General features: G+C 44.3%; 1 protein-coding gene across 1 annotated transcript; it reads left to right on the top strand.

Moving 5' to 3' along the window:
- The first annotated feature begins 5,516 nt into the window (after positions 1-5,516).
- On the top strand, positions 5,517-6,722 carry LOC128070265 (melanoma-associated antigen B2-like). Its single transcript, XM_052663574.1, has one exon. It carries the CDS (start codon positions 5,517-5,519, stop codon positions 6,720-6,722), a length of 1,206 nt encoding a protein of 401 aa, XP_052519534.1.
- The last annotated feature ends 20,903 nt before the right edge of the window (positions 6,723-27,625 follow it).

The raw sequence follows: 27,625 nt of genomic DNA, 5'->3' as shown, positions 1-27,625 counted from the left end.
AAAAATAGTTATTTCTACTTATTTTTTGACTGCTCTGGGTCTTAGTTGTGACACTTGGAATCTTTGTTGCCACATGCTGGCTCTTTAGTTATGAAATGTGAGATTTAAGTTGTGGCACGAGAACTCTTAGTAGTTGGATGTGAGAGTTTTAGTTGTGGCATGTGGGATCAAGTTGCCTGACTAGGGATCAAACCTAGGACCCTGCATTGGGAGCGCAAAACCACTAGACCAACAGGGAGGTGCCGAGAGTATATATTTTAGAACTACCCTAAATCTGGTGACTCAGATGGTAAAGAATGCACCTGCAATACGGGAGACCTGGGTTCGATCTCTGGGTTGGGCAGAATCCCTGGTGGAGGGCATGTAACACACTTCAGTATTTTTGCCTGGAGAATCTGCATGGACAGAGGAGCCTTGTGGGCTACAGTACATGGGGTCACAAACAGTGGGACATGACTGAGCGATTAAGCACACAACCTAAATGTGGCTGAAGAGCAGGAATATATCACCTAGAACTCTTTGTCATCATAACATCTGTCCTGAGTTCCTTAATTTCTACTGCATTTTCCTAATCTTACATCACTTTTGGGACTGAGACCCATTTTCTCCAAGATTTGCTAGAGGGTAACTGCTCACTGTTTGTAGGAATATGCATTCCCCAGGAAGCCTTTAATCAAGGGACAGAAGCTGATATGGGAACCTCCATGAAGGAGGACTGAGGAGACATTCACCCCTGAATAATGTGGTTCCCCAAAGCCTAAGAAGAGGAATCTTAGATCAGTAGAAGGAGCAGTCCCAGGCTGTGGTAGATGTAGTGAGGATGTTAAGCAAGAGGAATCAGAAGGACTCAAGTTGCATCCCCACTGTCTAGTCTCAGAGGCCCTGATGGACTAGGATCACATGAGGATCATCCTGACTTCCAACTTGGAATTCTCAGGAGACTAGGACCTGGATGGAAGACAAGAAGCTTCATAAAGCAGAGAGTGGAGTTACAGGGTTCATCATGTGTCATCGTGAGGACCTGAAAGTGGACTATACACACACTACACACTATACACACTATACACACTATACACTATACACACTATAGACACACTATACACACTATACACACACTATACACACTATACACTATACACACTATACACTATACACACTATACACACACTATACACTATACACTATACACACACTATACACTATACACACTATACACACTATACACACACTATACACACTATACACTATACACACTATACACACTATACACTATACACACTATACACACTATACACTATACACACTATACACACACTATACACACTATACACTATACACACTATACACACACTATATACACACACTATACACACTATACACTATACACACTATACACACTATACACACTATACACACACTATACACTATACACTATACACACACTATACACTATACACACTATACACACTATACACACACTATACACACTATACACACTATACACTATACACACTATACACACACTATACACACTATACACTATACACACTATACACACACTATATACACACACTATACACACTATACACTATACACACTATACACACTATACACACACTATACACTATACACTATACACACACTATACACTATACACACTATACACACTATACACACACTATACACACTATACACACTATACACTATACACACTATACACACAGTATATACACACACTATACACACTATACACTATACACACTATACACACTATACACACTATACACACACTATACACTATACACACTATACACACACTATACACACTATACAGTATACACACTATACACACACTATACACTATACACACACTATACACACTATACACACTCTATACACTATACACACTATACACACACTATACACACTATACACTATACACACTATACACACACTATACACACTATACACTATACACACTATACACACTATACACACTATACACACACTATACACTATACACACTATACACACACTATACACACTATACACTATACACACTATACACACACTATACACTATACACACACTATACACACTATACACTATACACACTATACACTATACACACACTATACACACTATACACACACTATACACACTATACACTATACACACACTATACACTATACACACACTATACACACTATACACTATACACACTATACACTATACACACACTATACACACTATACACACACTATACACACTATACACTATACACACTATACACAGTATACACACTCTATACACACTATACACTATACACACTATACACACACTAAACACAATATACACACTATAAATACTATACACTATACAAACTATACGCACACTGTACACACACTATACACAAAAGGAGGCCCTGGAAAATCACTGATGCTGTGGACCCCAGGAAGCGCTGGGCACAGATGTCAGGTTGATTTCAGTCTAGAAAATCTTAGCGAAGTGAGACCTCTGTCTAATACAATCAGCCGCAGTTTTGCAGAGGGAGGGACCTGAGTCCTAGGAGGACCTCACATGTGATGCTGAGTGCTAGCAGGGACGCCTGCAGAGGGAGCCAAACAGAATTCTGTAAATTCTTAGCTCTGTGAAGCCCCCAAAGCTACTTCTGAGTGATCCCCTCCTTCAACCTGTGTGATATTAGGGAGGGCTGAGTCTCCTCTAACCAGATCAGAACCGAGATCTGCAGATTGGGGTGTGTTGACCCTAAGAGGACTTAAGGTGAGGACCATCAGTTCTAGTGGGAGGATCTCTCCCCCAACGAAGGAGGCTCACAGAGTGGCAACCCACCTGACAAGCAGAGATGATCAGAGCAGAGCTGGCCTCCCACCACGGGGGATTTGGGAAGGTGAGGGCTTTGTCTGGGAGCTGGAAGACTTCGGTTCATACAAGGAGGCATCCTGGGCTCTGATACACTGCACAAGGAGGACCCGAGGATGGATGAATATTGAGCTACCAGGGTTCCCGTAGCACGCTGCCCCTGCCGTCATCCCTGGGAGACCCCACGTAGGACCCTACGCAGCTCCCCTCCACTTCCGCTTTGAAAGCGAGCGGATCGGCCGGTAGCCGCGGCGACCGTTTGGCGGAGACTTAGTGTCCAGGACTCGTCCGGAACCAAGGTGAGGACCTGAATGGAGCTGAAGGGACTTTCCCAACCCTCCCAGCAATAAAAGTGACCCATCCACATCCCACCCCTGTGATATGGCTCTTATGAGTCCCTCAGCGCTATCGGCTGAATGTGCGCTAGAGTTTCTCAGGCTAAGGCGTTGGTCTGTGGGGGGTAGGCCCGGATTCTACCCCCGGAGAAGCTCTCGGTCCTAGAGGAGGGCCCTGAGGGCTGATGAGCAGACTTCGACACTGCAAGGGGGCCACTCTGAGCGGCCCCCCTATACTGGGCTCTAGGAGGCCCCGGGTAGAGCTGGCCAACTGTGGTGCCCCCTGGTGTCCACTGGAGCTGGTTTTGGGGACGTGAGAGCCTTGCTCTAATGGAATAGACCCAGGTCAACAAAGGGACCTAGTCCCCAACAGTATTAATGGCTGTGACGCTGAGTGAGGCTGGGGGCTCCTCCCATAAGAAATGGAGCCACATAAAGCGCCAGTCCTATTTTCAGGACTGGGAGAATCAGGCTTTTTGACATGACACTTTCCGGGACATCTCAGGGAAGTGAGAGACCAGGTTAGTGGGGGCAGCCTCAAGTTGGCAAGGGAGGGTTTGCAGTTTCCTGGTGGATGGTGAGAACGTTGGGGGCTGTGGATGTTCCACACCACGTCATTCGGACCACATCTCCCTGTCTTCGTCCCTGGGAGACCTCAAGGATACATGTCGATTCCTACTGTGGGCTAATGGGGACTTCAGGGTCTTGGTCTAATGGAGTGGTCAGCAGAGGGAGAAATCTTCCACCCTGTCATGAGTCAAATGTAGGCCTTGGTTGCTTCTGTGTCCTGGCCATGGTAAAGACTGCTGCAGTGAACATGAGTACAGGTGTCTGTTTCCATTAGCGTTTCCTCAGGATATATGCCCAGTAGTGGCATTGTTTGCTCACGTGATAGTTTTATCCCTAGTTTTTTTTTTATGCAGAGTGAATTAAGTCTGAAAGAGGAAAGCCAATATCATATATTCTTGCATATATATGGAATCCAGAAAGATGGTACTGATGAACCTATTTGCAGGGCAGCCTGGAGATGCAGGCCTAGAGAACACACTCTTGGACACAGTGGGGGAAGGAGAGGGAGGGGCAGATTGAGAGAGTAACATTGAAAACGTACATATTACCATATGGAAAATAGATAACCAGTGGGAATTAGTTTTATGACCAGGGAGCTTAAAGCCAGTGTTCTGTGATAACTTAAGAGGGGTGTGACGTGGAGGGAGTTTCAAGATGGAGGAGACATAAGATAAACCTATGGCTGATTCATATTGATGTGTGGCAGAAACTGGTACAATATTATAAATTCATATTGTAATATTGTAAAAAATAAATTTATTTACAAAAAGTCATATAGGAGAAAACAGAAGCAAAAGAATATTTTAGACCTTGAATTGGGATCTTGTGAGGGTCCACGGGGACATCAACCTGCCTGCACCAGATTTTGTTCTCAGGAGACCATGTTTGGTAAGATAAGGTCGTCTTCACTTCCTGCTTTTGAGACACGGAGTGACTGGCTTTTACTATCAAGCAGTCATCGCTTCAGGGGAAAGTTGAGCTTCTCTACCAGGAGCTCAATAGGAACCTGAGTGAGTGCTCAGTGCACCCATCCCAGCCCTCGGATTTCAGCCCAGGAAATCTCAGGGAAGGGCTGTGAGTCTCAGCACATTCTTTACTGTTTTATACGAAGTCTGCGGGAGGGGAAATGTTTAGTCTGAAGGTGCAGACAGCAGTCCGCAAATGGATAATGGTGCCCAATGTTTTAAGGAGCCAAGGTAAGGACCTTGAATGATGATCCCAGTGAACTCAGGGTAGAAAAGACCCTAATGAGCTCTCAGCACTGGTTGTCTATCTCCTGGCAGGGAGGTGGACTGAGGCATCCCTTCACTTACCTCTGGATCATGGGGATGTCTAAAGTGTCAGCATCAGTGTAGCAGAGGGAAGGGTGCCAAGGCTCCGCCAGGACTTGAGTGATAACACTGAAGTAGAACTTAGAGAACCCCACTGCTGGCACCTGCTGGCACCTGAGTGAATCCAAAGCAGGGCTGAGAGGTCGCAGAGGAAAAGTAAGGCCTCTATTCTTCCTCTGTGGGATTGTGTGGGGAAAGGCTGAGCAGGACAACAGGAGCCTTGTGGGTTCCTAGGGCAGTGTCCTCAAGGACACCTGCAGAGGCGGCCTTTGATTAAGCCAATGCGGAATCTCCCTGTTTTAAGGTGCTCATGTCACCTCATTCTCCATCCTCCAGGTGCCCACACCTCCTGTCTATTGGCCCAGACTCGTGCCTGCGGTCCCTGACCACAGCCATCATGCCTCGTGGGCAAAAGAGTAAGCACCGTGCTCGTGAGAAACGTCGCCAGGCCCGAGCTGAGACCCAGGGTCTTCATGATCAGGCTACCACATCTGGGGGAGAAGAGACCACCTCCTCCTCCCCTCCTGATTCAGAGAGCGGTCCCTCAAGCTCATCTGCTGCTGGCACCTCCAAGGGGCCTCAGGGAGCCCAAGGCACCACCAGCGCTGCTGCAGGTGCTGTACGCAAAAGATCTGGTGTCGGGCGCGCAGCACGCTCGAGATCTGGTGTAGGTGCCGAGGGCCAAGTTCAGGAAGGGGAAAATTCCTCCCAGGCCTCAGCTGCTGCTGGGAGCTCTCATACAGATCTTCTGACCTGGAAGGCAGAGGTGTTGGTGCAGTACATGCTGTGTAAGTATACGATGAGGGCGCTCATTAAGAGGTCTGAAATGCTGAAGGCAGTCACTAGAAGGTACAGGGAGCAATTCCCTGAGATCCTTAGCAGGGCCTCTGAGCGCATGGAGCTGGTGTTTGGCCTGGTGCTGAAGGAAGTCAGGCCCAACAGTCACTGCTATACCCTGGTGAGCAACCTAGATCTCAGCGACAGTGAGTCTATGAGAGGTGACTGGGGGCTGCCGAAGAATGGCCTTCTGATGCCTCTGCTGGGTGTCATCTACCTGAATGGCAACCACGCCCCTGAGGAGAAGATCTGGAAGTTCCTGAATATGCTGGGCATCTATGATGGAAGAAGTCACTTCATCTTTGGAGAGCCCAGGAAGCTCATCACAGAAGATCTGGTGCGGGAAGGGTATCTGGAGTACCGCCAGGTGCCCGGCAGCGATCCCCCTCGCTATGAGTTCCTGTGGGGTCCTAAATTGCTCACAGAAACCAGCAAGATGAAAGTCTTGCAGTTTTTGGCCAAGGTCAAGGATTCAGGTCATACTGCCTTCCTGTCACAATATGAGGAGGCTTGGAGAGAGGAGGTAGAGAGCACCGGAGACAGAGGTGCAGCCAGGGCTGGCCCTTCTGCCTCACTCAGGCCTGGCTCTGCTGCTCAGCCGCTGCTGGCCCTTCTGCTTCAGCCCGGCCTGGCACTGTACCCTCAACCCGCTGCTGGCCCTTCTGCTTCAGCCCGGCCTGGCACTGTACCCTCAGCCGCTGCTAGGCCTTCTGCTTCGGCCACTGCGCGCCCCAGGGCCAAATCCGACCGCTCATCTCGCCCTTAGTGTGGTCTGAAGCCCATTGTTCACTTTGTCGGTGGAGAAGCCTGTCAATCTGTGTTCCTGATATGCATCAATAAATTGTTGACTTTATTTCCCCCAGTTTTCAGTTCTTAAAATATTTCAACAGAAAGGCCATTTAGATTCATGATGTAAGTATGTGAATAACATGGGTCACACACAGTTTGCTGTTTGTCAAATTAAGGAGCAAAAATTTTGTTTTCTCAAATAAATATTGGAAATCCTCACATCACCTTTGTGATCCAGGGTGAGAATAACATCAGTTAAGGATAAGAGTGTCCTTAGAAATGCAAAAAACACCACACTAATAGAGGCTCAGAACATTAATACATTGTGAGGGAGATAGCTGAAATTCCTACAGTTTTTGGCTTGCTTTACTCTCTGGTTAGTCTCCCTCTTTGGAAATGTAAAAGAGACATACCTGCCTCTGCTTATGCTTTATGGTTTTCAAGAATGTTTGAGAATATAAATTACAGCAAATGATTTATTCGGGGCTCTTCTTTTACACAACCATTGAGAATCTGCTCTTCAGAAGTCTTCATGCTTGTACTGGTGATGTTTAGTCAAAAGAAGTCCTAGCCTCTGTGCATTCATGATAGTTTCTCAGAGATGCTGTCATTCTATGGAAGAGGCTGAGATACTCTCTACTTCACAAAGAACAAGAAAGAAGCAGGGTAAAGAGGGGTCAGAGCGAACATATTACTTTGGTTTCATTGCTTAGCTGAATTTTGGCTGATTTGGGAGGTTAGGTCTTTTCCCACTTGGAACGCTTCATAGTTTCTGACATCTGATAGATTGAAAAAAAAAATCCAGCTGATGTAATATCTGAGGTCAAGATAATCATAGTAATAACTGCTGTTGCTCCTAATGTCTCAATAGAGACAGGCGCCATGACAGAAGCTTTCCATAAATACCAATATTCCAGCAATCTGACAAGAAAGGGCTTATCAAACTTCCTTCACAGTGGAGAACCCAAGGCTCATAGAGTTTGGTTTTGTGCTTAAATACGTAAGGCTGGTAAATGACAGCAGGCAATAGACTCCTGCTCTGAACTACTTTGGCACACATACTGTTGTTTTCCCCCCAACCTGAGACATACCCTTGTATTTTTTTTTAAAAAAGTACTTTTAGCATTTGACATTTCTTTGTTTATTTTTATTTATTTATTTATTTATTGATCTGTGCTGGATATTAGTTGCTGGTCTAGTTCCCTGACCAGTGATCAAACCTGGGCCCCCTGCATTGGGAGCCTGGAGTCCTAGCCATTGGACCACCAGGAAAGTCCCCACCCTGTATCTTTTATTTCAGTGCTTTTCTCAGGACTCCATAATTTGTCCTAGGTGATAGAAAAGATTGCCCTTGTGCTCAAGCTACTGGATCAAAATGTGTAGCCAGTGCAGTAAGAATGCCAGGTATCCTTAACCAAAGATATGTATCGCTTACTCACTACTCATAGATAAGTGAAAAAAACAATATTCAGGGACAGTATAAGCGTGTACACTGGCCATGTTAGATAACCTCTGAAGACCAGGGAGTCTCCATGTCATCCTTACAGTCTCTTCCGTATAGAAAGTAAACCTATCAGAACAGAAATGACGTGAGAATCTTCACGTGGCTGAGGAGATAGATTGATCTACTTTTTTCTCTCTAAAGGACTACCACCTGTCTTGGGACTCCTGCCTTGGACTATAGCTTCTCCATCTCCCATCACTCCTGGGACAGGGGCCCATTCTCTGTAGCACTGCAGAGAAAACATAGCTGAAGAGTTTGTAGAGATGTGGAATTTCCCCAAAGGCCTTTAATCCAAGACACAGAAAGCAAGACCCCCAGGTAGGACGGTTGAGGAGAGCAAGATGCAAGAATATGGGGGATGGTGGTGACTGGGATAGGACTCCCTTCTGATCTCAGACACAGAGGAATTCAGAACTGTTAGGCTTAGCCTTTTAGCATAGCCTCACTTATTCTTCAGGCTTCTCGGAGACCTAAGAAACTTGGTCTCGGCGCAGAGTTCTGAGGTTGGTAGGGAGAATCAGTCTCTCAGAAATGATGGTGATTAACCTGAATGAGCGTGATGGAAAGACCCATCCAGAACAGTAGGATCCTTAAGATGCGTTCTCATTGGCAAGCCCATGAAGTCCAGAACTATCTGGGCTGCTGTGCTTAACACTTTCAACTCAGGTCCTGGGAAGGTGGGGACATTGGGAATCTGCAGAGAATAGAGCCCCAGGAAGGGCGCAGAGTCAAAGTGAGGACCCAGGGTGTGGACACGAAGCCCCTCAATCCACAGCCGGCAGGGCTACACTTGGTCCCTCCTCTCCAGCTAGCCCTGGGAGGCATAGGTAAGTGCTGGCCAAGTCAAGGGCCACCTGACTTCTGCCTGGAGGGTTTCAAGGAGATGACCTTGGTTTATAGGCTGGCTCTTCATCAGAGAGCGGAAATCCCAGGCATGACATTTGTACAGTCCTGAATGAAGAGTGTGGCAGCCAACTACCCCATTACAGATAAATTCTCAGAAAGTCCTGCAAATGTGATGGGCCCTGGGAGGGAACAGGCAGGGCTTTCAGACTAGGTTTATCCCTTATTTTCTGACGGCGAATGGCTTCAGGGCCTTAAAAAGTCCTTGGGCTAATGGAGGGAGCCTGTATCAGCTGAGGAAGGGTACCCAGTTCCTAACAGGAGTCAACTGATGATACAGACTGACAGCGAAGGATCCCTCCCAGAAAGAAGGGGGCTACAGAGGACACTGTCCCTGTTGTCGGGCCTGAGACTGTGCCACTTAGGCCGGGTGACGTGGTGAGCCCTCCTCACTTCCTCCCAGAGGATCACGTGGAGGTAAGGAACCTCATCCTGATCAAAGGGAGCAGCCGAAGCTCAGCAGAAGGATGATGTCCACGTTGTGCCAGAAGTCAAGGTAAGGACTCTGAAGACTTGAAAAGATCACCCGCCTCAAAACATTTGAGGCAGAACATATTCCTTCCATTATTCTTAGCCTCAGAAGACCATGGCCTGTGGTGGCCCTATGAGGCAAACTCCTCTTCTTCCTCAGGGATCAGGGAATTAGTGGCCTAGGTGGAGAAGCTTTAAGGCAAGTCAGGGAATGTTTCCAGCTTGGGAATATTTCCAAGACGGTGAGGACGGCAAGAACGTGGGAACACAAATACCAGGATGGCCACACAGTATGTTCCCTACTCTCAGCCCAGAAGGCCTCAGGCAGATTTACCAGGCCAAGGGGCCCTTCAGCTCTGACCGAGGAGTAGCAGGAACGTTAGGGTTTTGGTCTGATGGTGGTGTTCCCAACAGAAGGGGGAGTCTTGGGCTTGGCTGAGAGTCAATTTGGGACCCTGATTTTGGACCCTGAGAGGAACCGTCTGTCATCCTCAGGGAGCTTGCCACAGCGTTCATTCTTGTGAGACTATGGGTAGGGGTGGCTAGATAAGGCCGCCTTATTTCCTCCTCCAGGCTCACAGGGAGGTATGAGGAGATAGGCCTCAGGTCAAGAAGGAGGGGATTCCCCAGGCCCCACCAGAAGTCAAATTGTGAAGCCCGAGCAGAGACTGTGGGTCTACGCATCCCTGAATAGAGGGGACAAAGGAGAGTCATGCCCTACCCTTTGATGTCAGTTCTAGAAAGTCATGAGAAGGGAGGGTCATGGTGCCTGCCAGGCACTGTGGCAGATGCTTTACAGTTACCACCACATGCCAGCAGTCCTTCCAGACAGGGCTTGTCAAACTCCCTTCACAGTTAAAGAACCCAAGGCACTCTCAGAGAGTTTACCGATATGACCAACTTTTCCATGGCTGTTTAAGTGACAGGGATGGTCATAGGCCCTTGATTTGAGTTAGTCTAAAGCTCACCCTCTCACTCCTGCAAGCCTGATCTGATCTTGTGCCCTTACTTCCCTTTTTATTCTCAGTACTGTGAAATGTATGAAGCATTAAGAAGAGAGACTCTCAGGTCAAACTATTTTATTGTAATCCATAGCCAGAGCAATAATAATAATAATGCCAAAATAAATATGACATATGAAGAGAGGGAAAAAAGAGATAGTATTTGCTGGCAATAGGATCATCTGCCCACACATATGGGGGTTCAAACATCTTAAAAGCTCTGAAAGTTTTCAGTTTTAGATAAGCTTATAAGATCAGTAAGGGACTCAAAAACCTCATCTCACAGCCATTCCTTTGTATGAAAGAAATCTATTAGATCTAAAATATAAAGGTTATTGATTAGAACAGAAGTTGCCTGAGAAGTCTGGCTGAAGGAGAGAAGGGACAGGTTACCACGTTTTGTTTCTCTCACAGGTCTCTCTCTACCTGGGCCCCCTTACTTATGCCATGGATTTCCTATCTCTTATCACTCCTAGGACAGGGATTCCTTCTCTGCAAGGTCTGCAGGAGAGAAAGTACTCAGAGCCTTCCAGGGATGTGGCATTTGCCAAGAAGGCTTTAATCAAAGGGGCAAGGGCCTTTAGGAAGACACCCATGCAACTGGACTGAGGAAAGCAACAGCCCAGAATATGAGGTGTAGGAAGCCTTTGGGCAGAGCTCTCAAGCTGAGCATCTCTTTTCTCTGTTGTCTCAGTACAGTCGTCAGGGACTTGAGACCTTTGGTCTAAGGAGGGCAATCTCAGGTCAGAGTAGGAACTGTCAAACCTATATGTGAGGCCCCTTAAAAAGAAGTGAAAGAAATAGCCACCCAGAACCACTGGGGTTCTGTAGCGTCCACTTCGTGCTGTCAGCCCTGGGAGGTCCTGAATTCCATCATAGGATGAGGTAGAGAGAGGCCTCGAGAGCTGAGAGAGACAGAGCGCTACTGCCATGGGCCGGGCACGTTCCAGAACCGAGTCCGCCAGCTCCTCCCACATAGAGACATCCAGGGCAGATCCTTCATCTTGTGGTTGAAAAGAGAAGTAAGTACTCCAAGTAACTGAGTGCCAAGGTGGATCTGAAGGGAGCACATTTTATGTCTTATTTTGTTCTTGCTTGACCTCAGTAACTGGGAGATGTATCTTTTTCTGTTTAGGGCTTTCTTTTTGGCACTATTGGAATACGCTTCTTGTAACTGAAGGTTAATTTGAGTTCCATTTTTGTGTTTATGAACAAAGTATATCCCATTTATTGCTGTATTTCAGTATAAGCACAAAGGTGTTTATATTGAATCAGAAATCCTTGAATCTCCTTTTGTGGTTCAGAACAAGATGACATGACAAGAGAATTGGTAGATTCTTGCCAATGATAATGGACAGTGTGTGAAATTGTTCATATCAGGAAATTAAAAAAAAAAAAAAAGGTCTTGTCTGTGTGGCATCTGCAATAGAGGGGAACAGGAATTCCCAGCCCCTGTTTCCCCTCCGCAGCCCAGATTTTAAAGGTATATAAGTAGCAAAATAACCTTTATAGAAGGTCCAGAATCCAATTAAGAAATTCAAGTACCACAGGTAAGCATGAAACTTAGATCAGCTGCACTTGTATTGGTAAGAACAACACACACACACAGACATGGATCATGAATAGCACTATGCATCTATGATGAACAGTTTCTATAGTAAACTGTTATCTCAAAAACTGTGATCACCAATGGTTCACAGCTATTTCTTACTCCGTTAGGTACGATACTGTAAACTTTGAATAACACAATAGGACTCATGTGAAGTGCCGCTCGTGGTGCTGGAAGTGCTCTCAAGAAGCAGAGAGAAGTCATGACATTATACAAAAAGGTTGGATTGCTCGTTGTATACTGGTTTGGATCTGCAGTCATGGTTGCCACCATTTCAAGATGAATGAATCCAGCATAAGGAATACTGTAAGAAAAGGAAAAGGAAATTTATGAAGCCATCACTGCAGCTACACCAGCAGGTGTGAAAATCTTGTGCTTTTAGTGAAATACGTTTTTATCTTGTATTGAAGATACAGCTCGTATGTGGGTGCAGGATTGCTATAAGCAAGGCATATCTACAGACTCTAACATGATTGAAGAAAAAGCAAAGGCATTATAACAACCTAAAGCCAAAGTGGGTGAGGGATCTAAAGCTGGAAAAGTTAATGCCAGCAAAGGATGATCTGATAATTTCGGAAAGAGGTTTGACTTCAAAATATCTAAATGATAGGGGAAGCAGCTTTTGCAAACAAGAGGCAACAGGTGGTTTCCCATATGTCATTAAGAAAATCACTGGGTGTTAATTTTGTATCCTGCAACTTTACCAATTCATTGATGAGCTCTAGTAGTTTTCTCGCAGCAACTGTAGGCTTTTGTATATCTAGTATCATGTCATCTGCAAACGGTGCAGGTTCACTTCTTTTGCAACTTGCATTCCTTTTCTTTCTTCTCTTCTCTGATTGTCACGGCTAGGACTTCTGAAATCATGTTGAGTAAAAGTGGAGAAAGTGGGCATCTTTGCACTTTTCATATTAAGTGAAGTCAGACAAAGACAAATGTCACATCACTCAGATGTGGAAATATCATTTTAAAAAATGATAGAAATAAACTTATTTACAAAATAGAAAAAGAGTGTACAGATATCAAAAATGAACCTGTGCTTCAGTTCAGTTCAGTTCATTCGCTCAGTCGTGTCTGACTCTTCGTGACCCCATGAATCACAGCACACCAGGCCTCCCTGTTCATCACCGTCTCCCAGAGTTCACTCAGACTCACGTCCGTCGAGTCCGTGATGCCATCCAGCCATCTCATCCTCGGTCGTCCCCTTCTCCTCCTGCCCCCAATCCCTCCCAGCATCAGGGTTTTCTCCAATGAGTCAACTCTTCTCATGAGGTGGCCAAAGTACTGGAGTTTCAGCTTTAGCATCATTCCTTCCAAAGAAATCCCAGGGTTGATCTCCTTCAGAATGGACTGGTTGGATCTCCTTGCAGTCCAAGGGACTCTCAACAGTCTTCTCCAACACCACAGTTCAAAAGCATTACCAAGGAGGAAACGTGGCAGGGAGGAATAAATCAGAAGCTTGGGATGAACGTATAAACAGAACTGCATTTAAGATAGATAGCCAACAAGGATCTATTGCATAGAACAGGAAAGTCAACGATCTGTGATAACTTATATGAGGAAAGATTCTCTAAAAGGATGCATATATGTATATGAATAACAAATAACTTGGCAGTACACCTGAAACTAACACAACATTGTAAATCAAATACACTCCAATAAAATTTAAAACAGAAAATCACTGAGGAGAAAGGACATCTGTCTGGACAGGTTTTAAGGTAGATGAAAGTGCCCTATTCTGGACCAAATGCCACAAGTATATTCACTGGTAAGGAAGGGAAATGAGCTCCAGGATTTGAGACAGAAAGAGAGAGGCCATTTTATGCTTTTGTGCAATGCCGTCAGGCTTTTGTGCAAATGATCAGGACTCCCCTAACCTATAGAGCTGCTAACCCTGAGCTTTAAAGGGAAATGATGAACATCATCTGCCAGTGTTTCAGTTGTACAGCAAGAAGGCTGGACAGCAGGAACCCTTTGGGGGGATTGGTTTCATCAGTGCTTTGTCCCTGGATGCAGAAAGTACCTTGCCAGTTAGGGACGGCCTTTTACAATTCTTTTGATACTGGACAATGCTTTGGCCACCCAGAACCCTGTGAGTTCAACACTGAAGGCGTCAAAGTGTCTCCTTTCCCCTAAACACAACATCTCTAAGTCAGCCTATGGATCAGAGGGTCAAAGGGACCTTTAAAGCTCATTACACCTGGTACTCTATGGAAATGATTGTCAGTGCTATGGAAGAGAACCCTGATAGAACATCATGAAGTCTGGAAGGATTACACGACTGAAGATGCAACTGTTGTCTCACACACACACACACACACACACACACACACACACACACACACACACAGAGCCCATGAAAGCCCAAACAATAAATTCCTGCTAAATAAAACTGTCCAGGTGTTGTGCATGCCTTCATAGGATTTGTGACAGAGTCAGTCAAGGAAATCATGAAGGAGACTGTGGATATGACATGAAAGGGTGGGAGAGGGTGAAGAGTCCCAAAATACAGATCTTGGAAAAATCCAAGCGCTAGCAGACCCTGCAGCAGAGGAATTAACAGAATACGACTTGATGGAGATGAGTGGTTCCGAACCAGAGCTGGATGATGAGGGAGAAGACCTAGAAGCAGCAGTGCCAGAAAACAAACTGGCATTAGACAATCTGGCAGAAGCGTTCTGAGTTCTCAAGACTGCTTTTGACTCTTGTGTGGCATGGACCCTTCTGTGATATGGGCACGGAAACAAAAGCAAATGGTGGAAGGAGGACTGATAACACACAGAAACGTTTTTAGAGAAATGAAAAAGCAAAACCTTCAGACAGAAATTACAATGTACTTCCATAAAGGTACCCCGAGTGTGCCTGCTTGCCCTGCCTCCCCTTCCACCTCCTCTGCTCTTCCATCTCTGCCACTCGGCAAGGTCAAGCCCTCCTCTTCCTCCTCCTCAGCCTCCTCAGCAAGAAGGTGTCAGGAATGAAGACCTTCATGACGCTCCACTTCCACTCAATGAGTAGTGAATACTCACTGTGCCATACCGGTAATAATCTTATCTGTTGGGTATGTGTGTGAGTGTCTTTGTGCTAAGAGCTAATAACTGTAGGCCAGGACTGTATGAGATGTTTCTGTGTCACCATCGTCATCATCACCACCAGCTAAGTATTCATCACGTAGAACGTGGCGTGCAAGACTTGTATTGAAATGGATAGCCTACCATTGCATAGGCAGAAGGTGAGTGACATTTAATATAAAGTTAATAATGTTTATATTCTCTGTTTTATAATTTTGCTTTCAAAGAATTATATTACCATACACTGTCCCATCTCTCTCTTGTGAATGGATAAACTGCACACCAGCCTATCGTCACAGGTAAGTGTTTTCTCTTAAAGTAACAATGTTTCCAGTACTTTATTATAAATATGACTGAAATAGTGTAGGATAGAAAAATTTTCAGTGATCCATTCATTACAATATGCTTGGCTACCACGAAGCAATCCTATCAGTTACACTAGGCTACTATATAGCAATCATATTGCTGCTTCTTCGTTATCGATGCTTGAATCATTATACCTGTAACTATGGATTGCTTTTCACATTATTTTTTCATTGTTGATATTTAGTGTTTTGTATCTATAGTCTTTCGTGTCATATAAGGCAACATAGATGTATGTACTGACAGACAATTCTTGCAAATGCATGCTGTAACTTACAATATTGATAAATACAGTACTGTGAATATATTTTCTCTTAAGATTTTCTTAATAACATTGTGTTTTCTCTAGCTTACATTATTGTAAGAATACAATAACTAAAACTTATAGCTATGTCAACTAGAAAGAAAGGAATACATCAAGGTTGTATATTGTCACCCTGCTTATTTAACCTATATGCAGAGACACAGATGTAAAGAACAGACTTTTGGACTCTGTGGTAGAGGGAGAGGGTGGGATGATTTGGGAGAATGGCATTGAAACATGTACACTATCATGTAAGAAACGAATCGCTAGTCTAGGTTTGATACAGGATACAGGATGCTTGGGGCTGGTGCACTGGGATGACCCAGAGAGATGATATGGGGAGGGTGGTGGGAGGGGGGTTCAGGGTTGGGAACTCATGTACACCTGTTGTGGGTTCATGACAATGTATGGCAAAACCAATACAGTATTGTAAAGTCAAAAAATAAAATTAAAAAAAGAATACAATAGCTAAAACTTATAGCTACGTCAACTAGAAAGAAAGGAGTACATCAAGGCTGTATATTGTCACCCTGCTTATTTAACTCATAAGCAGAGTACATCTTGCAAAATGCATGGCTGGATGAAGCACAAGCTGGAATCAAGATTGCAGGGAGAAATATCAATAACCTCAGATTCGCAGATGATACCATCCTTATGGCAGAAAGCAAAGAACTAAAGAGCCTCTGGATGAAAGTGAAAGAGAAGAGAAAAAGTTGGCTTAAAACTCAACATTCAAAAAACAAAGATCATGGCATCCGGTCCCATCACTTCACGGCAAATAGGTGGAAAACAATGGAAACCGTGAGAGACTTTATTTGGGGGCTCCAAAATCACGGCACATGGTGACTGCATGTGCAGCTGCTTCTCCCGTGGTTTAATGTTTCAGTTATACAAGATGAATAAATTCCAGAGATCTGCTGTGCAACATTGTGCCTATATTTAACATTACCGTATTGTGGGCCTAAAGATTTAAGTGAGTAGATCTCATGTCCAGTGTTTTTACCACAACAATAATTTGAAAAATTGATTGTCTGGCTCCCTCTCCAGGACAGAGTAAGATGATTAAGAGCAAGCATTTACAGAACTCTTTTATAACGTTAGTGAGAATGTCAATGGGTGCAACCATTGTGGAAAACAGTATTGAGGTTCCTCAAAAAATTAAAAATTGAATTACCATATGATTCAGCAAGCCCACTTCTGGGTTTTAATCCAAAGGATTAAAATTAGACTCTCCCAGAGATATTTTCCTTCCCATATGTGTTGCAGCATTATTCACAATAACCAATACAGGGAAGCAGCCTAAATGTCCTTTGCTGTATCAATGGATAAATATGTAATATATACATATCATGGAGTGTTGTGTGTGTGCGTGTCCTCAATCACTCAGTTGTGTCTGATTCTTTGAGACCCCACAGACTCAGCTCACCAGGCCTCCCTGCCCTTCACTCTCTGCAAGAATTTTCTCAAACACATGTCCATTGAGTCAGTGATGCCATCCAACCATCTTGCCCTCTGCTGCCCCCTTCTCCCCCTGCCCTCAATCTGTCATTGCTAGCATCAGGGTCTTTTCCAAGGACTCAGCTCTTCACATCAGGTGGCCCAAGTATTGGAGTCAGATTCAGCATCAGTCCTTCCAACAAATATTCAGGGTTGATTTCCCTTAGGATGGACTGGCTTGATCTCCTTGCTGTCCAAGGGACTCTCAAGAGTCTTCTCCAACACCACAGTTCAAAAGCATCAATTCTTCGGCGCTCAGCCTTCTTCACAGTCCAACTCTCACATCCATACATGACCACAGGAAAAACCATAGCCTTGACTAGATGGACCTTAGTCGGCAAAGTAATGTCTCTGCTTTTGAATATACTCTCTAGGTTGGTCATAACTTGCTTTCCAAAGAGTAAGCGTCTTTTAATTTCATGGCTGCAGTCACCATCTGCAGTGATTTTGGAGCCCAAAAAAAATAAAGTCTGACACTGTTTCTAGTGTTTCCCCATCTATTTGTCATGAAGTGATGGGACCAGATGCCATGATCTTCGTTTTCTGAATGTTGAGCTTTAAGCCAACTTTTTCACTCACCTCTTTCCCTTGCATCAAGAGGCTTTTTAGTTCCTCTTCACTTTCTGCCATAAGGGTGGTGTCATCTGCCTATCTGAGGTGATTGATATTTCTCCTGGCAATCTTGATTCCAGCTTGTGTTTCTTCCAGTCCAACATTTCTCATGATGTACTCAGCAAAATCCCTAGGTCCATCCATGTTGCTGCAAATGGCATTCTTTCCCATGGCTGAGTAATATTCCTTTGTATTTCTGGACCAGATGTTTATCTGCTCCTCTGTTGATGGACATTTAGGTTGCTCCCATGTCTTGGGTATTATAAATATTGCTGCAGTTTACATTGGAGTGATTGTTCCATTTCCAAATTATGATGTTCTCAGGATATCTGCTCAGGAGTCAGTTTGCTGGATATTATGGTAGTATTATTTTTCTATTGCATTTTATTGAGTATCATTAATTTAAAATGTGTTAGTTTCAGGTGTATAACAATGTGATTCACTTACACATACACATATTCACTCGTTTTCAGATTCTTATGTCATTCAGATTACTACAGATTATTGAGTAGAGTTCCCTGTGTTATACAGTAGGTGCTTTATGGTTATTGCCATTATATATATTCGTTGTAGATGTGGGCTTCCCAAGAGGCACAGTGGTAAAGAATCACCTGCCAGTACAGGAGACACAAGAGAAGTGAGTTCAATTCCTGGGTCAGGAAGATCCTCTAGAGGAGAAAATAGCAACTCACTCCAGTATTCTGACCTGGAAAATTCCATGGATGGAGGGTCCTGGTGGACTGCACTCCATGGAGTCACGAAGAGTGAGACACAAGAGTCGTGTTTGTTTATCTCAGGCTCCTAAAGTATCCCTCCCCCAACTTATCTCCAGTGGTAATCATAAGCTTGTTTTTGATATCCATAAGTCGGTTTCTATTTTGTAAATAAGTTTATTCGTGAATTGAAATGAAAGTCGCTGTCTTATCCGACTCTTTGTGACCCCATGGCCATAGAGTCCATGGAATTCTCCAGGCCAGGATACTGGAGTGTGCCAGGGTCCAGCCCCCGTGGATCCAGGGTAATTAGAAGGGGGTACGGTGTGGTGAGGAAAAACTTACTTATTTAGAAATATAAAGAGAGATTAGGAAGAAATAGTATAGTAGGAAAATTAGTGGAGAAAGGATGCTGAATAACTTTGTTTACGCGGAAAACTAATAAAACCTCGAGACAAGAGGTTTGCACCATCTACGTTAGGCCACCGGCACCTGCTTGAATAGCGGAGGGTGCCTCGCCTTGGGCTCCCTCTAGCGTGGCTCTTAGAAGCCAGGGCAAGTAAGTAGACATGGCGAGCCTCCACGCCCCAGATGGGGATTCAGCCTGAAAAGAAGAGGGAGGGAGAGAGAGAAAGAGAGAGAGAGAGAGAGATTCGACACGAGGGGAGCCAGATTTCCAAGAAACCAGTTCGATGAAGCTGGTCTGAGAAACTGGTCCATCCTTTATGGTCTGGAAAAGCTTTTTATACTTTTGATTGTACATAGAGATCAATGGCTAATACAAAATTATGCAGCATCAGCAGCCCTGACTCTTATCGAGACCAGGCTTTTACTCTGCATACCTAGCTGTATACACAAGTCTTAGGTGATTTACATCATCTTCTGGCCAGAAGGCCAATTAACATTTTACGGCCCTTTTCTGATAAGGGTCTGTCAACCAAAAATGTTAAAAGTGTTGTTCTTCCTAAAGTCTGGTGCCACTCTCAGAAAGCACTAAATAAAGTTACATACTTACATAGCAAGGACACAACAAGTTATAACAAAGAAAGAGGAGTACAGTGATTTATAACAAAGAGTAAGTTCATTAACTCAAAAAGTCTAGTGTTGCTAATATCAAAAACTACTATATTCCTTTTTCTATATCCCAATTGCATTGATTAATATCCTTCAGGTGTCTAAAAGAGAAAGAATATGGAGGCCTGGCAGCAGTCATTGACTCAACAGTGAAACCCTTCACCAAAATAATTCTTAGCTCTAAAAGGCTCTATATCTTTAAGATGTTTTAAGCTTCGTGCCTCTCACGGTTGGGGGGCTGTAAACAATTCACATGTGTAACTGTAAAAATCTGGACAGACCGGTCAGGTAAGGTAGAAAGCTATCAGAGGGGTTTAAGCCGAGACTTTCTTTTTATATGCAGGAGACTGTTAACTGGAGCTCTAAGTTAATTCCTTTACAGAGGAAGGTGGTCAGGGATAGCCCCCTGTAAATGTCAGAAGCGTAAGCAAAAGCATAATGCAGTATGGCAGGCAGACTCTGGTTTGGGGGGTAGATGTTCAAGAAAATTCAGCAAGGCTCCCTTAAGGCCCGACTCGCCTTTGCCTGTCCGACCCCTTAACCTCATGACCTTTGCCATGGGCGGGACTCCTCGTGCTGGCTCCCGGCAGGAGTGGGTAGGCATTCCCTTCTCCAAGGGATCTTCCCAGCCCAGGGATCAAAGCCAGGTCTCCCACACAGCAGGTAGACCCTTTACTAGCTGAGCCACCAGGGAAGCAAGTTCATTTGTGTCATTTTCTGAAAATTAGATTCCACTTACGAGTGATATCATATGATATTTGTCTTTCTCTGTCTTACTTTACTTAGTATGACATTCCCTAGGTCCATCTATGTTGCTGCACATGTCATTGATTAATTCTTTTCATGGCTGAATAATATTCCGTTGTACATATGTACGGCATTTGCTTTATTCATTCCTCTGTTGATGGACATTTATGTTACTTCCATATCTTCGCTAATGTAAATAGTGCTGCAATGAAGATTGGAGGGCATGTATATTTATGAATCATGGTTTTCTCTGGATATGTGCCAGGAGTGGGATTGGTAAATCATATGGTAACTCTATTTTTCGTTTTTCAGGGAACTTCCACAACGTTCTCCATAGTGACTGTGTCAATTTGCATTCCCACCGAGAGTGCCAGAGTGTTCCCTTTCTTCCACACTCCATCATTTATTGTTTGCAGATTTGGGGATGATGACCATTCTGGCTGGTGTGAGGTGATACCTCATTGTCCTTTTCATTTGCATTTCTCTGATAATTAGTGATGTTGAGCATCTTTCCATATGCTTTTTGGTCATCTGTATGTCTTCTTTGAAGGAATGTTTGTTTATACACTCTGCCAACTTTTTTATGGGATTGTTTATCTGATACAGAGGTGCATGAGCTATTTCTATAGTTTGGAGATGATTCCGCTGCTCTTTGCTTTGTTTGCAAATATTTCCTCTCATTCTATGAGTTGTCTTTTTGTTTACGGTTTCTTTTGCTGTGGGGAAGCGTTTGACTTTAATTAAAGGTCACCTGTTCATTTTTGTTTTTATTTTCATTACTCCAGGAGGTGGATCAAAAACCATTTTACTAAAAGGAAAAAAATACTGCTGCAACTTATGTCAAACAGTGTTCTGCCTAGGTTTTCCTCTGAGGGTTTTAAAGAGTCTGGTTTTACATTTCAGTCTTTGATCCAATTTGAGTTTATTTGTGTGTGTGGTGTTAGAGAATGTTCTAAATTCATTATTTCCCATGTAACTGTCCAGTTTTCAAGGCACCACTTATTGAAGAGACTGTCTTTTTTGGTTCGCTAGTATTTTGTTCACGATTTTTCCATCTGTGTTCTTCAGTGATATTGGCCTGTCATTTTCTTTTCTGTATGTGTGTGTGCGCCCGCGGTTTTCTATCTGTTTTTGCTCTCAGGGTGATGGGGGCCTCATAGAATGAGCTTGGGAGTGTTCCTTCCTCTGTAAGTAGTTTTGGAAGAGGTGGATAGAATCTCTAAGTGTTTGATACAATTACCCGAGAAGCCACCTGGTCCTGGACATTTTATTGGAAAATTTTAAATCACTGTTTCAGTACTTGTGATCGGTCTATTCATGTTCTCTATTTCTTCCTTGTTTAGTCTTCGAAGGTTGTACCTCCCTAAGAATCTGCGCATTTCTTCTTGATTGTCCATTGTATTTGCACATAGTTGTTTGTAGTAGTCTCATGATACATGGCGTTCCACACGAGTGTATTCTTAATGAAACCAGCCCTCATAACCTTGTTGTGGCGTGAGCATAAATGTAAAACGAGGGAGTATAAAGCAGGAAACGTCTCCCCGCCACCCCACAGAATATTGCACCCTAATCTGGCTAAAGAATTTCATACAGTTGGACACATTCTGGTCTTTCCTCACTAAAAAGTCTAGTCCTAGTCTGTATCAGCCAGAATAGCAGGGAAGTAGTACTGAACTACGTTTATATATTTGTGCATGTGTGATGTGAAAAATGAAATTTTACCAGGAAAAATAGCCATTGGTTGTGGTCTTAAAGGCCATGGGCTACATTGAGGCCTTGGAGTGAATGTATTTCCCCTGGAAATTGCCCAGACATCTAGATTTGCTTGTCGATGATCTCTGCTGGAAGGGTAAAGTATTTTGGTCATCTACCAGAAAGATTAAACCCCAGCATGCTCAGAAAGGAAGTGAGGAAATCGGTGTTTAAATGTGTGTGCTCCTGAATGGCTCTCTGAAAGTCAGCTCTGCCTGAGTCTAAGGCAGCTTCCTCTTTCACTCTCTTCAATGTGATGCAATCACTCCCTCAGCCTCCTGCTCACTAGATAAGGTTTTCTATGTGGAGAGTGAGACAGAGCCTGAACTTCCATAGCACCCTCTTCAGTAGACAAGCATGCCCTCAGCACATGGCGGGGCAGAAATATTAGGAGCCTCTGACCAAATGGGCTCCAGTCTTGGAAGTGGTGGGACAGATTCCTTGGAAGCTGGGTAGCACCTGTGCCTTTCAAGCTACAGTTTGACAACCACATAGAATAATGGAAAACTTTTCAGGGTTCTTTAAGTGAACCCTCAGATCCAAGCTGGTCACCTTGAGACGGTCCATTGTTCTCAGTGGTTTCTCCAGGGAACTGATACAGCCAACACTTTCCAGAAACCAAACGAGGAGATGGAATTGGGTCTTAAATTAAGGGGCGATGCATCAAGTTTGCCCATTTTCTTCCTAAAAAGGAACAAAGCGCTCTGAGCCACAGATAGACAAGCCCTGAAGGCTTTCCTACAGCTCCCATGGATGCAAGGGTTTTCCAGGGGAAGCCAACATTTCTTCCTCATCCAGAGACCTCAAGCTCCTGATAAGAGTGCTGGTTGAGGTCGACTGCAATCCATGAAGGCTGGGAAGAGGCATCAGGCATTGGTTAAAGACTGTTGGTCCAGGCTCTGTTTGCTGGCCAAAATGTAAACTAGTTTGAGCACTACAGTGGAAGAAACTGGTCAGTCAACTGCAGAGCTCAGTTTGGGCTGATGAGTGGCCAGGAAGAGTCACGACAGCTGACCCAATGGAAATAAATTCCATCCAGGCACCAAAACGTCAAACTTAAAGCAATAGCCTGTAAAGAGACATGTGAAGGAAACAAAGCCTCTGATAATCACCTTTCCTAAATACCAATTAATCCAACCTTGTCAATGCTTATATAACACTCCAGTCCTGGTGGTACAAAAATCTGGGACCTGGATTTATCATTTTCTACAGAAGTTGAGAATCATTAACCAAATTGAGGATGATTTCCACAAGCTTGAAGAATGTACAAAAAGAAATGGATTCTTCTCTGAATTCCTCTCGATCTGACGCTGTTATACTCCTCTTGCCCTAAAGCAGAGCTTGTGTTCCTTAACACGCAAAGGTATCTTGGGATAAAAGTAAGGACTCTGGATATATTCCAATACACTTCTTTAGGCACAAAGCCTTGAAGGCTACATCAATACATGACAGGAATAAAGAAGAGAAACAGATGACAGGGACAATAAGATCGTCTCTCTGTGCAGTGTCAGATAACCTCAATCAGAATAGCACAAAACCATCTTGGATGGCTTTTTTCTTTAGAATTGTACTCGTATCTCAGATACGGTGACTAGGTTTCTAGATCACTGCAATAAAGTGAAAATTGCCATAGAGTAAATCATTAGGAATTTGGGGGATTTCCAGTGCGTTAAAACTTGTTAATCCTATCGTACACTTACTACAAGATGTCTAAGAAATGCACATAGCTTAATTTACAAATGTAAGACAGTTATAATAGTACCAAAGACAACTGATCAGAGCTCCATAAGAAATAAAATAAGGAAAGAATTTAAAATATTTAAAGAATTAATAATATGTGGTACAGGGACCCCAAGTGAATACATGATGTTGGGAAAATGGTGCCATAGACATGTTCAGTGCATGGTTACCATAAGCTTTCACTTTGTAACGAAACACAGTATTTGCGAAGCCTGATTACATGCAGTACAATGCTTTAAAAGTATGCCTCTCAGTCAATTAAAACAAGTCATGAAAAGAGACTGACTCTGGCTTTTGAAAAGGATGGAGCAGCATTTTTCTCTGGGAGCGCACCCCATTCTGCCCCCTGCCTTCTGTGTTATTCCCCTTCTCAGGTCAAGTCTGGGACATGAAACTGTAAGGTTTGCATTAGGGACACTGCTCAAGAGTTTGCCGGGATGTGGTTTTCCCCAGGAATCTTTTAACCCAAGAGATAGACAAAATTTAGGCCCCCATAAGTGAGGACTGGAGAGACAACCACCATAACATACAGGTCATTCAGAGACCTGCCCAAACTTGCTCTAAGGCCTACAATGCCCAGACAGGACATTTCCTCGTAGTAGCCTTGTAGTTCTCTGTGAGGTCAAAGTCTCAGTCTAAGAAGAATGGCTTCAGTTCAGCAGAGGGAGAATCTCAGGTTGGAGGGTCAGGTCCCAGGACTGGCCGGGACCATGGTGAGGTCCCTGAGTGAAGAAAGAAGTGTCACTAGAGCCACAAATGAGGAGGCTTTACAGACCCCTGCCCCTATTCCTAACCCCAGAGGCTCCAGGCAGAGTGATAGGGATGAGAAGCCTCTTCATTTCTGTCTGGTCTCAGCGAGGGAATGGATGGAACCCCAGTTCTTAGGGGGTGACATCTTGGCCATCACCACTGGGAAGATGAGGACCATCAGTGCTAATGAGAGGGTCTCTCCCACCAAGGAGGAAGGCTCACAGAGTGGTGCTCCCCCTATCAAGGAGAGGTGCTCAGGGAAGCGCCCTGAATCCCCACTAGGGACTCCGAGACGTAAGGGCTGGGTTTGGGGGCAGGAGGACTCAAGTCCGTAGTGCGAAGTGTCCCGGGCTCTGACAGCCGGCATGGTGAGGACCCGAAGGGATGACCAATGGGACCGCTGAACACTGAACGACGGGGTGCCCACAGAGCCCCGCCCTTTCCGTCATCCCTCAGAGTTCACGCACAGGGCAGCCATAGCCGGAAGTGTCTCTGCAAATCTTCCGTGCTGGTGGCGAAGAGCTCGCACTGATGTTCAGCGCATTCGTGTGGCTAAGAGTGGATTCCCAGGACTGATCTGCAGGCAAGGTGAGGACCTGAATATGGACTCAAGGGGCCGTGTCCCTGTCCTGTAACAAAGATGACGCCAAAAGTCTCATCTCTGTGATCGGCAGGGGACGGTTCCTACAACTCTCTTAGGCCGATTTCTTCGGTATATCTTGATCTAAGACATTCTGTAAGATAAGCGATTACTTGATTGTGTAAATGAAGGAAACCTAGGCCCTATCTCCAGTCACCGGGAGAGCGCCGAGTGCTAACGAGGCATGGTAAAGACGGCGAGACAAAGCGGCACCCGTGCGCTCAATTCCCGGACTTCTCCCCTGCCGAATCTAAGAGGTGAAACTTTGTTTGGAGGCTTGTGGGCACAGTTCCGTAAAGGGAGGAGTGTCAGACAATGGTAGATACGAAGATGGGGACTCTGATGAGGACTGTAGAACACCCCGCCGGGCTTCTTCCACTCCCCCAACCCCACCCCTTCTGTCAGCTATCGGAGATCCTGGGTATCTCAGCTTTGGGAGGTGAGCAAGAGAGGGCCCGAGCCAGCGGATGTCCCACTGTTCTCCAGCAATTCTTCCCACACCTAATGAAGCTGAGTCAAATTTTGTACTTTGTGGCTGACGATAGCATTCAGTGTTCTCTAAGTGGTATAGAACTGGGCATCCCAGAGGGTGCACAGTGTGTAATTCCTTGGGGTTTGTGTTCTGTATGAGGAATTTAGAGATAAATTTGTGTTTTTATGTTCGTGCTACCTTTCAAAGGTTGCCCCTCAATGAAAGTTTATAATCTCAGTGTATGAATGACATCAGTCACACTTATTGTTGTTTATCGGTCTTAAGGATAAGAGTGTTTCTGTTGTGTAAAACAAATGGGAAAGCTTCCATCTTATTTAGTAAGCTGGTGCAAGATAACATGGCATCATAATGTGTTATTTCTTGAAAATATGAAAAAATTAAGCAGTGAAATATGTGGGATCAAGAAATAGAGGGAAAGTAAGATGGATGGCACTTGGTTTCCTCCTCTTTTGTAGTCTGTGTTTTACAAAATTATAAGTGACAGTGTATGCTTCATTAATTCAAAAATGTAAAATTAATTTCTAAGAAATTCATCCTCATGCTCACAGGGTCATTTATTCCCTAAACTTTAATTGAGCCTGGGTTCATAGAAGACTCTGTGCTAGTACTTGGAGAGCTGAGAAAAAGATCTGGCCACTGACCATAAAATTATAGAGTCGAGAGGCAGCTGTCATGTAAAGGAAATGGTGACATGACAGCAGTCAAATGTCAATTCCCTGATGCAAGGTAGTGGTGGGCCTTGGGAAAATGTAAGTCCCTCAGTGGGAAGGAATTATAAGTTGCGTGCATGGCAGGCTGGATGAGGCTGTGGTAGTCGTGACCGGGGACCAGGTTCTCACTTGGTGGACCCCATAGTTTAAAGACGAAGCCTGGGATGGGGAACTGCCCTTAACAGTTAGAGGCACGCTTCACTCTGTTGCACTTTGCTTTATTGTATTTCACAGGTACTGCTTTTCTTTCCTTTGTTCTTTTTCTTGACCAAATTGAAAGTGTGTTAGTCAACCTTGCTTCCAGCAAGTGTTTCGGCTCCATCTTTCCAACACCGTTTGCTCACTTCATGTCTGTGTGTCACATATTGATAGCTCTTGTAATGTTCACACCCTCACAGCTTCTGTGGATGTTTATATTTCTCTTTCTGACTTTCTTCACTCTGTATAATAAGCCCTAGGTTCACCCACTACATTGGAACTCACTCAAATATGGTCTTTGTTATGGCTGAGTAGTATTTCATTGTATACATGTACCAAAGCTTCTTTTCCATTCGTCGATGGACATCTAGGTTGCTTCTGTGGCCTATCCGTTGTAAATAGTCCTGCAGTGAACACTGGAGCACATGTGTCTTATTCAGTTATGGTTTCCTAAGGGTTTATGCCCAGTAGTGGGATGGTTGGGTCATGTGGTAGTTTTATTCCTAATTTTTAAGGAAACCTCATACTCTTCTCCATAGAGGCTGTATCAATTTACATTTCCAACAACAATGCAAGAGAGTTCCCTTTTCTCCACACGCTCTCCAGCATTTATTGTTTATAGATTTTTTGATGATGGCCATTTTGACAGATGCCTTCTCACCCTTTATGTTCTGTATCTGTGATAAACACACTTACCGTAAGATTTGACCTCTTAGAGAGTGTACAATATA

The sequence above is a fragment of the Budorcas taxicolor genome, chromosome X (genome assembly GCF_023091745.1).
Source record: "Budorcas taxicolor isolate Tak-1 chromosome X, Takin1.1, whole genome shotgun sequence".
Taxonomy (NCBI): Eukaryota; Metazoa; Chordata; class Mammalia; order Artiodactyla; family Bovidae; genus Budorcas; species Budorcas taxicolor.
Note: the sequence above shows the minus strand (reverse complement) of the source record. Positions and strands in the feature narration are given on the sequence as shown.